The sequence below is a fragment of the Hyla sarda genome, chromosome 2, assembly GCF_029499605.1.
Source record: "Hyla sarda isolate aHylSar1 chromosome 2, aHylSar1.hap1, whole genome shotgun sequence".
NCBI lineage: Eukaryota > Metazoa > Chordata > Amphibia > Anura > Hylidae > Hyla > Hyla sarda.
Genome location: NC_079190.1, coordinates 437244469 through 437262688, shown reverse-complemented (window position 1 = coordinate 437262688; position 18220 = coordinate 437244469). Strand labels below are relative to the sequence as shown.

General features: G+C 44.1%; 1 protein-coding gene across 1 annotated transcript in view; it reads left to right on the top strand.

The window, feature by feature from the left end:
• P2RX5 (purinergic receptor P2X 5) overlaps positions 1 to 18220 on the top strand; it is a 90987-nt gene that overhangs the window by 41906 nt on the left and 30861 nt on the right. Inside the window, exons 2-3 of the mRNA XM_056560840.1 lie at positions 14425 to 14575; positions 14697 to 14768. Of these exons, the coding sequence (XP_056416815.1) occupies positions 14425 to 14575; positions 14697 to 14768 (223 nt within the window). The remainder of the gene's footprint in view (positions 1 to 14424; positions 14576 to 14696; positions 14769 to 18220) is intronic.

Sequence of the window (18220 nt, the reverse complement as noted above, 5' to 3'; positions counted from 1 at the left end):
TTACATGTGGGTCAAGTATTTCTATTCTGACACCTTTACTCTTAGCACTTTATTTGTCTTGTTCTTTTTGCACTGATTTATTGTATTTATTTCACACAGATATATTTTTGTGTTGCACATGCACCTTGTGTTTGATACACATTTTACAGGGTTATACACTTTTTATGTTATATATATTGTCACTATCTGCACATATTTTATAGCAACAGGTGTTTTTATGATCCATTGGTGATCAATTGACCCCCGTATTTACATTTTTCTTGTTTTTATCTTTTTTCCCGTCCCTGTCATCTTTAGCTTTTTTGCATTTTGCATTTTTTAAGCTCATATATTATCTATTTATATATATTTTTTATAAATTTTTCATAATTAATTATACACATTATCAAATTGCGCTATTGATTATTATCATTTTTATGTATGCTATATAGCTATATATTATTTCTTCATTTGTGTATGATATATGTACTTTTTTGTAAAATAAAATTATATATTTTATTAATTTGATGTTTATTGGATTTATTAGATTATTATTTTCTTATTTATTTTATTATATACATTTTTATTCTTAGTGGGTTTACCCTATACGCTGTAGTGGCGTATTTATAGGTTATATAGTTGTTGTTTTGGGTTTTCCCCAATTTTATTTAGACCACAGTATACAGGACTTTTTTTTAGGTTGCTAACAGCTGGAGGCACACTGGTTACGAAAAACAGGTGTAGGCACTGCATGGACTGAACTAATATCCCTCTGGTCTTCTGCTCCAGAGGTTGTCTATGCACGCCATCTCAGGACTCCTGTAACAGGGCTTTCCAGTTAAAAGTGGCTCACAGTTCTACCTGACTCCCACTTCTGGAGCACTTAAAGGGGTATTCCAGGAAAAAAACCTTGCTTTTACATATCAACTGGCTCCAGAAAGTTAACAGATTTGTAAATCACTTCTATTAAAAAATCTAAATCCTTCCAATAATTATCAGATGCTAAAGTTGAGTTGTTCTTTTCTGTCTGGCAACAGTGCTCTCTGTTGACATCTCTGCTTGTCTTGGGAACTGCACAGAGTAGAAGAGGTTTGCTATGGGGATTTGCTTCTACTCTGGACAGTTCCCGAGACAGGTATCATCAGAGAGCACTTAGACAGAAAAGAACAACTCAACTTCAGCAGCTCATAAGTACTGAAAGGATTAAGATTTTTTAATAGAAGTAATTTACAAATCTGTTTAACTTACTGGAGCCAGTTTATATAAAAAAAAAAGTTTTTCCTGGAATACCCCTTTAATGTCATAGTGTGGTGTCCCAGCACCAATAGCTGTCCTGTGGCTTTGGACTGTCTCGGACAGCTTGGTAGCACAAGGTGTTTGGCCCACCAAAAACGTACAGTTAAATGTATCATGTATATATTCTATTGCAAGATATATTTCTAAATCAATTATTGATTGTTATGTGTATATATGTTTTCCTGTGTTACTGTACCTTTAAATGAGAGCAGTGAACCCCATGTGACTTTGCCTGCCAATGGGAACCCCTAAATTCTCACCTTTAGGGCTCGATCACATGGACGGATCCACAGCGTATTTTATGCTGCGTATCCGCCAATGATGGGTCCCTACAGTGTGTCTCAGATGTGTTGGCAATGTGCAAGTCGGCACACACATGCGCGTTGTACTTCCACACATCACCCTCCATGAGCTAGGCCTAGAGCAGCCATAATGTGTTCGAGTATACTGCGCATGCGCGCGGCAACTTGCACATTGCAGTGTGTCTGCTCATAGCGGTGGATTGACGCTCCGAGCAGGCACATCTGAGACACACTATAGGGGTCCATCATCGGTGGATCCGCAGCGCAAAATATGCTGTTGATCCGCCCATGTGAACGAGCCCTTATAGTGTAGTGGGGGAGGAGTTACCGGAATTCTAGTTTAGTTCTAGTGTGGTTCAGGTGTGTGTAATGTGTGATCTGAGGAGAGGCCTACCGTATTTTTCGCCGTATAAGACGCACTTTTTCTTCCCCAAAACTGGGGGGAAAAAGTCGGTGCGTCTTATACGGCGAATACACCCCTATCGCGGCGGTCCCTGCGGCCATCAACGGCCAGGACCCGTGGCTAATACAGGACATCACCGATCGCGGTGATGTCCTGTATTAACCCTTCAGACGCGGCGATCAAAGCTGACCGCCGCGTCTGAAGCGAAAGTGACACGAACCCAGCTGTTCAGTCTGGCTGTTTGGGACCGCCGCAATTTCACCGCGGCGGTCCCGAACAACCCGACTGAATAGCCGGGTTAATGCTTACAGGACACCGGGGGGGGGACCTTACCTGCCTCCTCGGTGTCTTCTCCGTTCAGGGATCCACTGTATGGCCGGCGCTCTCCTTCCTCGTCATCACGTCGTCGCGTACGTGCGTCGGCGTGCGTAACAACGTGATGGCGGCGACGGAGAGCGAGGATACCCGGCCGGCAGCAGAGACGTTCCGGAGCGACGGGGACACGGCGACAGCGATGGAGCGACATCCAGGGCAGCGGTGACGGGTCCGGAGCGGCGGGGACACGTGAGTATTACCTCCTATGCAGTGGTCTTCAATCTGCGGACCTCCAGATGTTGCAAAACTACAACTCCCAGCATGCCCGGACAGCCAACGGCTGTCCGGGCATGCTGGGAGTTGTAGTTTTGCAACATCTGGAGGTCCGCAGGTTGAAGACCACTATTGGGTTCAAAATCTAAATTTTTTTAGATTTTGCCCCTAAAAATTGGGTGCGTCTTATACGCAGGTGCGTCCTATAGGGCGAAAAATACGGTAGTTCAAATCTAATCTCAACTGGTCATCCTGCAATGATTACTCGCACGGTGGAAGTTCACGCCCCTGTGGAAAAGGCTTCAGTACCTTGACAGGACCCTACCTATCAGGATTCATCTTTCTGTCTCACAAGTCAGTATTAATCTGTTTGGTATAAGCATTACAAGTCCCAGCAAGGCAACAGGGCTCCCAAGGGGTTACACTGTACTCTCTCACCTAAAGCCAGCTGTAGGTGTATTACCATCTGCACCCAGCTCAGTTACCCATAACCTGATGTTGGTGTGTTCATTTACTCCCCCTGTCTGGCCCAGGAGAAGCTGTCTCCAACCTTGGACTGTGTATAGGAAAATGGTGCCCTGGCATCACAAAGTGGTCAGGTATTCTTTCTAACACCCCGTGGACACCACGATAGCAGTCTCTTTACCGGCTTGTACTTCCATTTAAGGGGCGCACACTCACATTTACTCTAAAGGCGTTCTGACCAGGTGCTTCCTTGGTACGAATTGTGTGACCTCTCTGTAATCCCTGACCCTCACAGCAATTCCTTTATTTTCAGGGCGAGTAATCTCCAGCAGCATTTTTTGTATAGGCCTCCCCATGTTAGCCCCTGCTATCTCCTTACAGCAGTACTGTATGCCAATGAGGCCGGAATTTCCCAGCATCATGTTGCCTAACTAGACAGACACTGCAGCTAAATACACATAATGCAATGCACCATTTACACACAAAATTGCATTTAGGCAAAAGAAATTCCCATTTTACAGCAAGTCAGTGTAAGCACTAAAAATATAGTATGGTGAAAAGGCACAACAGATTTACAGTTTAAAAACAAGGCATATAGAGAAGGCATGATCTGATCCTCTACCAATTTTGCTGGCTGTCTCTCCAATACCATTGTCCTAAATTTTGACTCACATAGCTGGAGGCAAGTATCAAGATGTACTTTAAGTGAACTAAAAACACATCTGTGGTGTCCCAGTACAAGATCTTGTCCTGTCTTAAGTCCCCTCAGTTAGAGTCCCTCCATTCCACAGGGCTCTCCTGCAGGGCTTGCCCCTTGTTCGCCTCATATAAATGTGTTCCTGTATATTGTTCAGTCTGTATATAGAGGTAGTACAAATGTATAGGACCTTCCTAGGTCATGCGATATATTATCATGGTTGTACAAATGTTTAGGACCTTCCTGGGTCATGTGATGTACCCAGAGTTCTCTGGGTTCAGGACCTACAGGCTTTTCAACCAATGGGCTGTAGTCCAGCCTCCTTAGTATATAAGGGGCTGCAGTCACTAAATTCTCTCTCTTGTTCCTGATCTCTTATCTCCCGGATCCAAAGCAAGCACAATCAGCATTTCTCAATTCATCTCAACTAGACCAAAGCCTAAAGATCCAGCAGCCACTAAAACCGCGAGTTATAAAGCTCTATCTACCAATTCCTTGTGACTACTATTCAACTCAAATCCTATAATTAGTAGCACAGTGGCCTGCTTAAAGCTCAAGACTATTAGTCCCAGCAAAGCCTTTGAGGAACCTGCATCCTGGTTACCTCAGGAGGAACTGTATATTTGTAAAGACTGTTTGCACAAGAATTTAAGTAAAAGTTCCAGTCATCTCATAAATCCTACTGTGGATGTTCCATTTATTTACCTGCTGTTTTTGGGCCGGTTGTCGGCAGGGCCTTCCATACATAATAACCGCATCCTGGTGTCACGACAAACCAAGGGTTAATACCACCAGACCCTGTAGCATCATTGCAACACCCTGACACCACACATCATAGCATACGTACATGGAAGGTGCTATACATGCTCCTTTCTGAGTGCACCCCAGTGCACAGTCATAGCAGTGACAGACACAGTGGCCCAATTGTGCCAGCTACAGAATCCCAGTGGAAATGTTCCTATATGTTCCAGTCTGAGAACAGAGTTAGCAGCATGGAGTCACAGACCCCTCATAGGCATGGCCCTGGTAAACACTTTGCCAGCCACTACTACCATCAAAAGGTCCCAGATGACACTGTACCACCCTTGAATGACTGAAAAAGAATCATGAGAAATATAGAAAATGCTACATGGTTTTGGAAAACACACATAACACCCTGGTCACACCCCTGTGGCAGTTTCTGCTATAATGGAGTTCCATACAGTGGACAGTAATGGCAGAAAATGGACTTTGGACTAATAATGGGTCAGTGGGGTCCTGCCATGGTATCTGTCATTTAAGATAGCATTAAAGTTTAGATCAATTCTGTGAAGCTGTTACTGATAGTATCAGGACAGTTGTTTTTTTTAATCTTTTTAGAACATGTATACAGATAAATAACTGCAGTTTAATGCTCCACATGACTCTGTTACTGATACTGTGAGTGCCAGCAGTGAAGTTATTGTACTTATCCTGTGTCTTCCGAGTACTACCCTAAAAGAAAGAAATCCTATAGTTTGACATAAAGAACGTATAGTATATAACTTTATTTAAAGAAAATCGGTCAGCAGTATTTGCTGTTATAAGATATAATTGGGTATAAAAACCAAATCTACCTTTCCTGGAGCTAATGATTATTGCCAAACCTATAAAATCAGATTTTTATTTCTCAGCTAAGTGTCAAGGAGGTGGAGCATTCTCAAGTGCCACAGCCTGGAAAACCGCCTCACTCACCAACAGCGCCCTGTATTTTAGTCAAAGAGGGGCTGGGAAATGAGGAGGAGAGAGGAGTTGTGCCAAGCTGTGGCATTTCAGCAGCTTGGTTCCACCTCCTTGACACTTGGCTAAGAAATAAAAAGGAAATTTATATAACAGTGTCTGCAGCTCTTAGCAGAAAATAGAGCTGACAGATTCACTTTTGGGGAAATTTTTCATCGTTTGCTTTGGTACGCGAGTTCTGCAGACTTTTTTTTTTTGCTTTGGTTTTGCTTATGTATGACGTATTTATTATACTATCAAAGGGGGTTGATAAATTTGGCTTACATAAGCAAAAAACAATAAATTACTTTAGAATGCAATTTTTTTTAGCTTACATAAGCAAAAACCTCTAAATAACTTCAGAACACTGGGAAACAACACCTCCTCTCCTCTGTGTTTATTAAAAGGTTTTTTACCACTTTTTTCCCCAAAATGTACTAAACTATTTTTTTTGTGTTTTTTTTTTTCTTCTCATTTCAGATCCGTGTATGCAGAGGACTTCTTTGCCTTTAGTGGACTACATAGATTACCAGTGTTTTTTTAATTAATAAAATGCTTAGAGAGGGTTTGTAGGGGGATTTTTTTTTTAAAATAATTTTATTTTTTAAACGTGTTGTGTTTTTAATTAAATTTACTTTACAGGCTTAGTAGTGGAATCCGTCTTATAGACAGAATCCATTACTAAGCCGGGGTTTAGTGTTAGCCTCAAAAACAGCTAGCGCTAACCCCAATTATTACCCCGGTACCCACCGCCACATGGGTGCCAGTACCAACAGGCCCGGAGCATCAAAAAATGGCACTCCTGGGCCTAGGCGGTAACAGGCTGGCGTTATTTAGGCTGGGGCCAGTAACAAAGGTCCTCGCCCACCCTGGTAACTTCAGGCTGTTGCTGCTTGGTTGGTATCTGGCTGAGAATAAAAATATAGGGAACCCCACACGTCTTTTTGGAAATAATAGAAAAAAAAACGTGTGTGGTTCCCCGTATTTTCATTCTCAGCCAGATACCAACCAAGCAGCAACAGACTAACATTATCAGGGTGGGCAAGGACCTTTGTTACTGGCCATTTTTGACGCTCCGGGCCTGTTGGTACTGGCTCTTCTCGGCACCCCTGTGGCGGAGGGTTCCGGGGTAATAATTGGGGGTTAGCGCCAGCTGTTTTTGAGGCTAACACTAAGCCCTGGCTTAGTAATGGATTCCGTCTATAAGACAGCTTCCACAACTAAGCCTGTTAAGTAAATAAAAAGAAAAAAACAGCACATTTAAAAAAATTTTATTTCAAAAAACACTCCCCCACAAGCCCTCATTAACCATTTTATTAATATAAAAAAAATACATGAGTCATCGTTGTTGTCCTCCGAATCCGAAGTAGTCCTCTGCATAAACGAATCTGAAATGATAATAAAAAAACACAAAAATATGTTAGTACATTTATAGGGCTCTCCCCTGGGGAGAACGCCCATAAAGCAGTGTTTCCAAACAGGAAGCCTCCAGCTGCTGCTAAACTATAACCCCCATCATTTCCAGACAGCCTTTAGCTGTCTGGGAATGATGGGTGTTTTGATTTAGCAACAGTGAGCCTCCAGTTTAGCTACATCTGGAGTCTCGCTGTTCCTAAACTACAACTCCCATGATAGTAGTTATAGTTTAGGAACAGCGAGACTCCAGCTATTGCTAAACTACAACTCCCATGATGGGAGTTGTAGTTTAGAAATAGCTGGAGGCACCCCGTTTCTAAACTACAACTTCCATGATGGGAGTTGTAGTTTAGAAAAAGCTGGAGGCACCCCATTTCTAAACTACAACTTCCATGATGGGAGTTGTAGTTTAGAAAAAGCTGGAAGCACCCTGGTGTTAAAATGCCAGCCGCATCTACCACCAGCCCGCTAGCTGTTGCAAGACTACAACTCCCAGCTTGCCCTTACAGTGAGGATACATGCTGGGAGTTGTAGTTTCAACTCTTGGGCGGGTGGTTGATGTAGGCCGGTGGCCGGGGCAGCGGAGCCGGCAGGCGTCCAGAGATATGAAACAACACTGTAACTTCATATTTCCCGGGTGGTACCGTAGTTGGCTGGTTGGCTGAAATTACAGTGTAGTTTCATATTTCTGGGAGCCCTCCGCTCATCTCATTCCGCCGCCGCTCATCTCCCCTCCTGAGAGAGGAGCGGCAGGGAGAGATGAGGAGCGGCGGGGAAGAGATGAGCGGCAGCGGGGGAGAGATGAGTGGCGGCGGGGGAGAAATAAGCAACGGCGGCGGGGGAGAAATAAGCAACGGCAGCGGGGGATAGATGAGGGGTCGGGGCAGCGGGGCCGGCCGGCTCCCAGGAATATGAAACTACACTGTAATTTCATATTTTCTGGGCAGTGCTGTGATTGGCCGAGACCAACTGGCCAATCATGGCACTGCCCGGGAAATATGAAATTACAGTGTAGTTTCATATTTCTGGGAGCCGGCCCTCAACTCTCCCTGCCGCCGACGCTCATCTTTCCCCCACCACCAACGCTCATCTCTCCTCCGCCGCCACCACTCATCTCTCCCCCACCACCAACACACATCTCTCCGCCGCCGCTCATCTCTCCCCCTGCCGCCGACGCTCATCTACCCCCCCCCCCCCCCCGCTGGCGGTGGTGACGGCAACTTTTTAAATTTGCTCACTTACGGGAGTTTTGTACTCCATGTCAGACCTGAAGTAGACTTGCAACTTTTTGAAGAGGGTTTGCGACTTTTTTTTGCCTACGTGTGACTTTCGCACATCCTAAATACCTGACCACTGCAAAGTGATAACTGAAATTTGGTAAGGAAATTAGGTAACGCTGTTTGTAATAAAAAAGATACAGTAGTGATGGAAAAAATTTTAACGAAATTTAGCTTTTTTTATAATAACATTTTTATTAATTTTTAAACAGGGATCAATTTATGTGGGCGGGCAGGGCATTAAAAATATAGCAGACAAATAATAAAAATGTAGTGTGTGTGTTTTTCACTTTTTATTCTTTATTTTTTAGGTGGTACTACTACTTCCAGCATGGAACACACACTGTTCCATGATGGGAGTAGTAGTACCTGTACTAATTGACAGATCGCCCCGGGTTCCGTTGCGATCCTCCTGTATAATTTATAGATGCGGCCGTCCGCTCTTCTATGTCCCCCTGCACTGCCGTATATATACACCTATTCATATTTCCGCAGAGAGCTGTTATTGGCCAGATGGTTCCAGCCAATCACAGCTCTCTGTGGGAAATATGAATAGGTGTATATATACGACAGTGCAGGGGACCATAGAAGAGCGGCCGCCTGCATCTGTACATGATACAGGAGGATCACAGGAGGTGTCAGGAGTGACATCTGCTGTGATCTTTCCTTAACTGCAGGTACTACAGCTCCTAACATGGAGCAGAGCATGCTCCATGATGGGAGTAGTAGTACCTGCAGTTAAGGAAAGATCACAGCGGGCATCAATCTACTGTGATCGTCCTATCTATTGCAGAGATGTGGAGCGGCTCTATACAGCGATCGCATCTCTGCACTATACTCCTGCCAGTGATGTGACTAGAACATCACTCATTCATATTTCCCTCTGAGAGCTGTGATTGGCTGCAACCATCCGGCCAATCCCCACTCTGGACGGGAAATATGAATGAGTGATGTACTATTCACATCACTGGCCGTAGTACAGAGCAGAGATGTGAGCGCTGCATAGAGCCGCTCCGCATCTCTGCTATATTATGGACGATCGCATCAGGCGATATGTCTATTAGTACAGGTACTACTACTCCCATCATGGAACAGTCTGTTCCATGCTGGGAGTTGTAGTACTACCTAAAAAATTTCAAAAAATAGAGAAAAAAAAGTGAAACACACACACACTTTATTAAAAAATAAATTTGAATTTCGTTATAAAAAATATACATTTAGTTAAATAAATGTTTTCCATCACTACTGCATACTTTTTTTTTCATGTACCCAACAAATTTTGGGTACCAAAAAAAAATGCCAAAGGGGTCAAAAATGCAATTTCCACACAAATGAAAAAACGCCAGATGCAGGAAATTGCCCTGGTGATTTTTCTGGTGTTTTTTCTTGCGTTTTTTTCAAACCAAAAAACGCAGGACAAAAAAAAAGTAGAATTTTAGCCTAAGGGGAACATTATGGATATTCAGAGCGGAATTAATTTGGAGTGGAATCCATTTGCAGCAGAATTGCATTGATAAAAATGGGATTCTGCTGCTCAGTGCACATTACAGAAGTTCAGTACCGGAACTACACCACAGATCCGGATTTCACCGAAAGAATGAACATGTCCAGTAGTTAATGGGACTTTGATTTCCGTTGCTTATTCTCGCTGTAAAATTCTGCGCAAAATAAGAGCCGATTCTGGGTGGAGCTGATTCTGCAAGGAGGTGCAAAATAAGTCTCAACATGTGTGAGAACTGTGTGTGAACATAGCCAAACTCTCAGGTTGTCATTGTTAATTGTTGATCATGCCTCTTTCTGTGGTATCCTAGCACCAAAGCCTGTCCTGTGGGCTTAAGATCACCTCGGGCATCCCTGCTGTCCTTGTGTTGGGTCCACTACTCCATAGTCTGACCTGTTGTAATGTGATATGTATTTTGTGTTATGTTATGTATTAGTTTATGCACTGTACCTTTAAGGGATTGTGGCAGAGTGACCAGGTGACCCAGTGAGGAGCTGGAGTTCAGTGCAGTCCAGTCTAAGAGTCAGTCTAGTCAGAGTTGCAGTTAGGAGAGAGTTGGAGAGAGGAGTTCAGGAGTGGAGTGAAAGTACCATGAGGAGAAGCCTAGGGAGAAGAAAATCTCAAAATTCCACAGCCACCCCAATCTCAGGAAAAAACCCAGCGCACAAGTTAATATCAAAGCCTGGCGGTAAGCAAAACTCTTAGGGAAAATCTCTTCTTCAGTCAGTCAAGTTAAAGCTTTCAAGTCAGCGTGCGCTGCTAATAATCATAAAGATGCATTCAACAAGCAGCTACAACTCCCAGCAAGGCAACAGGCTCCCCGGGTTCCACTCTGCCCATCCCTCTGCACAAAAGATTGTTTTGTTTAAGATCTGCTTCTTCCAGCAACAGTAAAGATAGTTATCTGTAACCTTGCATTAGTGTATTCATTACCCCACGCCTGACCCAGGAGAAGCTATTTCATCCTCGGACGGTGAAGGTTAACAGTGCCCTAGCATCACAAACTACACCTTACCCACTGCATTCCATCACCCCAATCATCCCCCTGTGGTCACCACATTTCTATTATTGAACAGGTTTTACCAGTCAAGAAGGGTCTAATTGCCTTAATAGCATATTCAGATGTTTTAGAAAGGAGCCTTATAATTGCCTTGTATAGGATGAATCTATGACATTGCTCATATAATATATATATATATATATATATATATATATATATATATGTGTGTGTGTGTTCAGTCACAAAATGCCATACATTCCTGTAATGTTATTAATCCTGTGCAACAGCAGTTATGTTTTACATTTCTGCAGCTCACATTTCATTTTATTTATCTAGATCAGTGTAGAAGGGGTCCTCCGGAGAAAAACAAATGTTTACAAATCAACTGGTGCCAGAAAGTTATACAGATTTGTAAATTACCTTTTATTTGTTTTTGTAAAGAAAAATCTTAATCCTTCCCGTACTTATCAGCAGCTGCATGCTCCAGAGAAAGTTGTTTCCAGTCAGACCACAGTGCTCTCTGCTGACAATGTCAGGAACTGTCCAGAGTAGGATAGGTTTGCTATGGGGATTTGTTCTTGCTCTGGACAGTTCCTGATACATACAGAGGTGTCAGCAGAGAGCACTGTGCTCAGACTGGGAAGAACTACACAACTTCCCCTGGAGCCTTCAGCAACTAAGTACTGGAAGGATTAGGATTTTTAAATTGAAGTAATTTACAAATCTGTTTAACTTTCTGGCACCAGTTGGTTTGAAAACTTTTTTTTTCACCAGAGTACCCCTTTAGCTATGCATTTATCCTTTTTTTCGTGCCATTTTTCTTAAGCAGCAATAGAAATGTTTTTAAATGTCAGGAGGATTTTAAGGATTTTCCTGTTCTGTGACATCACCGTGGAGTGATTTTCCCACAGCAACCAATCACAGCTCAGCTTTCCCTTTTTTCTCTCACACAGTTTGATAAATCTGGGCCTGTGTCCATTAGCTGATAGAATGCTGTGAAATCACTGTGGTTGTTAATATTCAACTGTGACATCACTGTGCTTTCTTTCCTGTTACATCACTGTTCCATTGCTTATTTTCCATGTACCGTATATACTCGAGTATAAGTCGAGTTTTTCACCCCTCGGCTTATACTCAAGTGAACTCTCCGCCTGTCAATCCCTTCTCAGTAGTATTCAACCTGCGGACCTCCAGATTTAGCAAAACCACAACTCTCAGCATGCCCGGACAGCCATCGGCTGTCCGGGCATGCTGGGAGTTGTAGTTTTGAAACCTCTGGAGGTCCGCAGGTTGAAGACCACTGCAGCCTTCGTCATTATCCAGACCCCCCCTTTAGTTTTCTACTCCCCTCGGTGGGAAGGAAGGGTGAGCTGGTCCGGGCCATCTGTGCGGCAGGGACCGTCCGGTGCGGAGGGTTAGTCGCAGCCTGCGCATGAATGTCCCTGTGCGTTGTCATCAAGGCAACGTCACTAGTCCGGGGCCGGCCCGGAGCGTGGAGAAGAGGGGCCCCTGGTGAAAGTGGACAGCCCGGAACGACTAACCCTCCCCACCGGACGGTCCCTGCAGCACAGATGGCCTGGACCAGCTCACCCTTCCTACCCACCGAGGGGAGGTGAATAGAAAACTAAAGGAGGGGGGGGTGGATGATGACGAAGGCCGCAGTGGTCTTCAACCTGCGGACATCCAGAGGTTTCAAAACTACAACTCCCAGCATGCCCGGACAGCCGATGGCTGTCTGGGCATGCTGGGAGTTGTAGTTTTGCAACATCTGGAAGTCTACAGGTTGAAGACCACTGATGAAGGGATTGACAAGCAGTGATGATGAAGGTGGGGGGGGTGATGACGGGGGGGGTCTGGATGATGACATGGGGGGGATGGTGTATTTCCCACCCTAGGCTTATAGTCGAGTCAATAACTTTTCCTGGGTTTTTGGGGTGAAATAATGGGCCTCTGCTTATATTCGGGTCGGCTTATACTCGAGTATATACAGTACTGTGACATCACTGTGCATCAACCCCACAGTGTGACATCAACATTCCTGTGCTGTTAAATTATTATGGTCTTGATGTGACATCAGTGCATTTATTATCACTTCTTATTATGTCTGTATTGTGGCGGTACTGTATTTATTATACTATTGGTAGGATACCATTAACCATGTTTTAAGACATAACTTAAAAATGTTTTCTTGTGCAGCGACATAAGTGACTCTTCACATTTTTAGGCATATTTATAGGCATACTATAGGTTGCAATTTCACCTGGGAGCTTGTTCCTGAGGTGTCAAATTAGTAGGAAATTAGTACAATAAATGACATGTAAAGTTGTTGTGGACATGTTAGCGATGTTACATAAGGATTATGAAATCATAGTAAAGTAATGTCTCTGATGAAGCATTGTGAATATATGCAGCTGTGCGACCAACCATTTCTACAACATGATTTTTTGCTTAATTCTTAGGCTAAGCTAAGAACAATTATTTTCAGTCTTGTATTGTGATGTGTATTAGACTAAAAAAATATGTGTTGAAAAACATAAGCAATGTGCACTTATTGTTCGTACTGGGAATATGTGGAGTAGATCCCATTGGGAATTGTGGTGTTTATTGTTTACAAAACACAGGAATATAATTGATATGTCACTAAGTCGCAGTATATGCAATGGCGATGTAGGATGCCGATGAGCCCCGTTGAATGGGAAAAATCAACTCCCATGATTGTAATTAAAAATTCAGTCCAAAATGTTAAAACATGATACAGAATATGAGGCAACATGCTGAATTTCTGTCACGTATTGTAGAACATATTTTTTCCCTTCTGAGAAATACGCTATGTGAATATAGCCAGAAATGTAGCTGAGCAACAGATGACATTCATCTCATAGGTGCCTCAAGATATTAGCTTGTTGCAGAAGTCATAATTAAAGCCTAACTAGTACCATGGCTCACACGTCATCAAAATCTTAAAGGGGTACTCTGGTGCTTAGACATCTTATCTCCTATCCAAAAGATAAGGTATAAGATGCCTGATCGCGGGGGTCCTGCCTCTGGGGACCCCAGTGATCTTGCACGCCGCACCCCGTTAAAATCAGTCCTCAGAGCATGTTGGCTCCGGGTTTGATTACTGTCATTCAAGGGGCCTTAGCATTGTGACGTCAAGGCGGCAGGACCCCCGCGATCAGGCATCTTATACCCTATCCTTTGGATAGGGGATAAGATGTCTAAGCGCCAGAGTACCCCTTTAAGGCGGCCATACATTTTTATTAACTGTCGGCCATTCTCTCATGACCTTCCCACACACATAATCATTTGGCCAACAATTATCTCTCCCGACCTGCCCATACATATGGTTGTTTGACATGGCCGAACATGATGGTGAGGGGAGAGGTAAGCTGCCGACAGCTCTGGTGCTAGCTTATCCTGCACAGCACAAAAGGATCAGAGGCAAAAATCAAATATGCCCAATGGGATGCCGCCATACACCTTAGATGGTCAGCCAATCCCAGCAGCAGACAGTTTGGCTTAGTCTAAATTGCATGGCTAATTTTATGTAATTTAGGACTTGAGAACAATAGGGTGAGGGCGACTGCAGGTAAATAAATATAATAAATACAGTTCCCAAATGTAAAGCATATTCTGTAAAACCAGAAAACAACATTTTAGCTTTTTTTTTTACTTATATGTCCTTATGTCATTTTAAGATAAAAGGATGATCATTTTTCTTTGTTTGATGATCATTTATACTTGTCTTTGTTTTATTGGGCAGGTGGGTGTTTGTGGTTAAAAAAGGTTATCAAGACACAGACACATCCATACAAAGCTCCGTCATAACAAAGTTAAAGGGAGTCGCCTATACAAACACCACCGAACTCGGGCCCAGATTATGGGATGTGGTGGATTATGTAATACCTCCTCAGGTTGGTAGAACCCTTTTTCAATAAAATGATTTATATGTTATATTTATATATATATATATATATATATATATATATATATATATGTATATAATTTTTTATTTTTCTTTGTTCTTTTTTTCAGGGTGAGAATGTGTTTTTTGTAGTAACCAATTTAATCGTCACCCCTAATCAGAGACAAGAAAAGTGTCGTGAGGTAAGGAAAATAAAAATAGATTTAAGTAAATGACCATCAATATTTTATTGTCATCTATTGGACTTTCGGCAAAAGACTTTCACAGCAAAACGTCTGATCATGTACATTTTGTGGCAAGTCTGGGGCTACCAGATTTCCCAGGAAGTCACTGGAGTGACATGATAGTAACGCTTTAATGGACTATACTATGGATAGGCCATCAATGTAAAGTGCCCATAAACCTCTTTTAATAGTAAGGGGAAAAAACGGCAAGCAACTTCTATGCATTCTTATTAAATATATTGGGTGATAAACAAGGGTCCCTGTGACTTAAAGGAATTATCTTAGATGCAATTCACGTTTTAAACTAGGGATCGACCGATATCGTTTTTTTAGAGCCGATACCGATAATCGGTGGAGGTTAGGGCCGATAGCCGATAACTTATACGGATATTCCGGTATAAGTTATCGGCTATTTATCCCCCCTCGACACCGCTGCAGAGCGGGTGCTTTAAATCAATGCACTGCAGTGGCTTTTGCGGTGCCATAGGCCGCCGCCGCCACCACCCGCTTCTCTCCCCCTACCTGTCAGGGTGGTCCGGGCCATCCATCGTTCCTGTAGTGTCCGGGGGCGTTCCGGGTGGAGGGTTAACCGGTCCGGGCTGTCCTTCTTCTCCGGCGGTCATCTTCTCCACTCCGGGCGGGCTCCGGCCTAGTACGCTGCATAGACGCCGCTGCGCAGTGACGCCCGTGCGCAGCGACGCACCTGACGTCACGGCGTAGCGGCGTCTATGCAGCGTACTAGGCCAGAGCCTGCCCGGAGTGGAGAAGAAGACCATGGGAGAAGAAGGACAGCCCGGACCGGTTCACCCTCCACCCGGAACGCCCCCAGACACTACAGGAACGATGGATGGCCCGATTTAATTTTTTTTTATTGACTCGGAGGGTGGGGGAGGGGCCCGACCGGTATAGCGGTGTGGGCAAAAATCCATTCCGGTATACCGCCCAGCACTACGGTAGGGGGTGCGACGCGGTGCGGTGGGTCGGGGGGGCGGTCGCGGTGCGGCGGGTCGGGGGGGGGCGGTTGTGGTGGGGGCGGTGCGGGGGGCGGGGCATTATCGGCTTATCGGCAAGGTAATACCGATAATGCCCAAAATTGGGATTATCGGCCGATAATATCGGCCATACCGATAATCGGTCGATCCCTATTTTAAACACCTGACACTGTTAAATAGCTGTTAAGACGAGGGGACACATAGGCCCAGATTTATCAAAGAATGTCTACAATAGAGCTATTTTCCCACTATATTTGATTGGTGGGGTTTGACTAGCAGGCATCTTATTTATCAAGAAGATGCAGCAGGATGATGAATTTTGCGCAGCTCTGCTGTGGTGGGAAAAGCTCTACCACATACACTTTTCCTAGACACTTCTGAGGGAGGGATGTAGACACTTTCCTGGGTCCTGAATTTGTCAGGTTAGGTGTTTTTACTTACTTTCACAGAGCTGCCTGGACATTTTTACTTGCATTTTAGACGCTACAATCAAATTTGATTGCAGTGTCAAATGGGTTAAAGCCGGGCATCACCATGATCGGTGACGTCTGGCATTAGAGATGGGTCTTGGTGGCAGATAGCCGCCAGGACCACCCAGCTATGACCTGCACTCAGCTACTGAGCACGTGTCATAGAAGGGGAGTGGGACGCTGTCGTCCACAAGAGGTTAAAGGTTGAATTGCGGAAGGTAGAAGTGATCCTCACGCCCACTGGTAGGGGGTGTAGCTTTGCGCCTAAAAAAGTACCTTTGCACACAAAATAGTGACTTATGACAAAAGTCGCAAATTATAAATACGTGACCACAGCACGTGGTCAGAAAGAAAAAGTTCTACGAGTAGGCACAAAGAGTAAAACTGTCTATATCAAAAGACGCATAAAAGTCCCTAAATATGCTGCTTGCACCTGAACTGCGCCTAAACATAGAAAAAAAATGCTCTAAAAGCAATGATAAATCTCCCCCATAGTACCGTGCATATCTGTCTGTGCTTCCATAACATAGAGAAATGCTTTTATTCTCTGGTTCCAAGTGTCAAAGAGGCATTCTCAAAGGGGTACTCCGCCCCTAGACATCTTATCCCCTATCCAAAGGATAGGGGATAAGATGTCAGATCGCCGTGGTCCCACTGCTGGGGACCCCCGGGATTGCCGCTGCTGCACCCCGCTGTCATTACTGCACAGAGCGAGTTCGCTCTGCACGTAATGACGGGCAGTACAGGGGCCGGAGCATCGTTACGTCACGGCTCTGCCCCTCGTGACATCACGGCCCGCCCCCCTCAATACGAGTCTATGGGAAGGGGGCGTGGCGGTCGCCACGCCCCTATCAACTTTTCAATACAATCAGACCACAGGTGTGCACATAGACTTGTATTAAGGGGGCGGGTCGTGATGTCACGAGGGGCGAAGCCATGACATCACACTGCTCCGGCCCCTGTATTGCCCGTCATTACGCACAGAGCGAACTCGCTTTGTGCAGTAATGACAGCAGGGTGCCGCAGCGGCAATCCCGGGGGTCCTCAGCAGCCGGACCGCGGCGATCTAACATCTTATCCCCTATCCTTTGGATAGGGGATAAGATGTCTAGGGGTGGAGTACCCCTTTAAGTCTCTTAAGTGCTGAGGGATGCAACCCCTCCCCTTTGCATCCTAACTATAAGGCAAGCACAGGAGCTATTAGCAGCCAGGAACCAGTCATTAATGGCAGAGATCAGTGATCACGCTGAAGCCCATCATTGACCCTTCAGAGGCCGAGATCAATACTGATCATGGAACCTAAAGTACTATGGGGACATATAGAAAATCATCGGATCATCTACAGCCCAATCACGGGGTCCTGATGAGTAAAATGGCAGCCTGAGGTCTCCTGACCATCCTCCAGGGCCCCTCTTCCTATCTTCTGCTATGGTCTGCCTTGTGGAAGACCATAGATGTAGATCGCAATTAACAATTGTGTGTTTCTAAAGCGCAGTCCTCAGGACCTTCCAACAGGTCATGTTTTAGGATTTCCTTAGTATTTCACAGGTGATGTAACTGTGGTGATGCCTGATTCACTGGCCATAATAATATCACCTGACTAAGGGAATCCAGAAAACATGACCTGTTAAGGGGTCTTGAATAGAAGTAATTTTCAAATCTGTTTAACTTTCTGGAGCAAGTTGATATGAAAAAAATGTTTTTTACTGGAATACACCTTTAACTTTAAAAATGTAAAAAAAAAAAAAAAAGATTTTAATAAAAGTGAAAATCTCCAATAAATGTAATCCCTCTATTTTCACATTTTACAAATACAAAAATGTAAAAAATTTTTTTTTTTAGAAATAAATAGATAAATCTGTATAATCAGACATATTCAGTATGACCTCATGGGGAAATATGGAAACTATTTAAATATAATGTTAATGATCCCGCATTGTGAACGTTG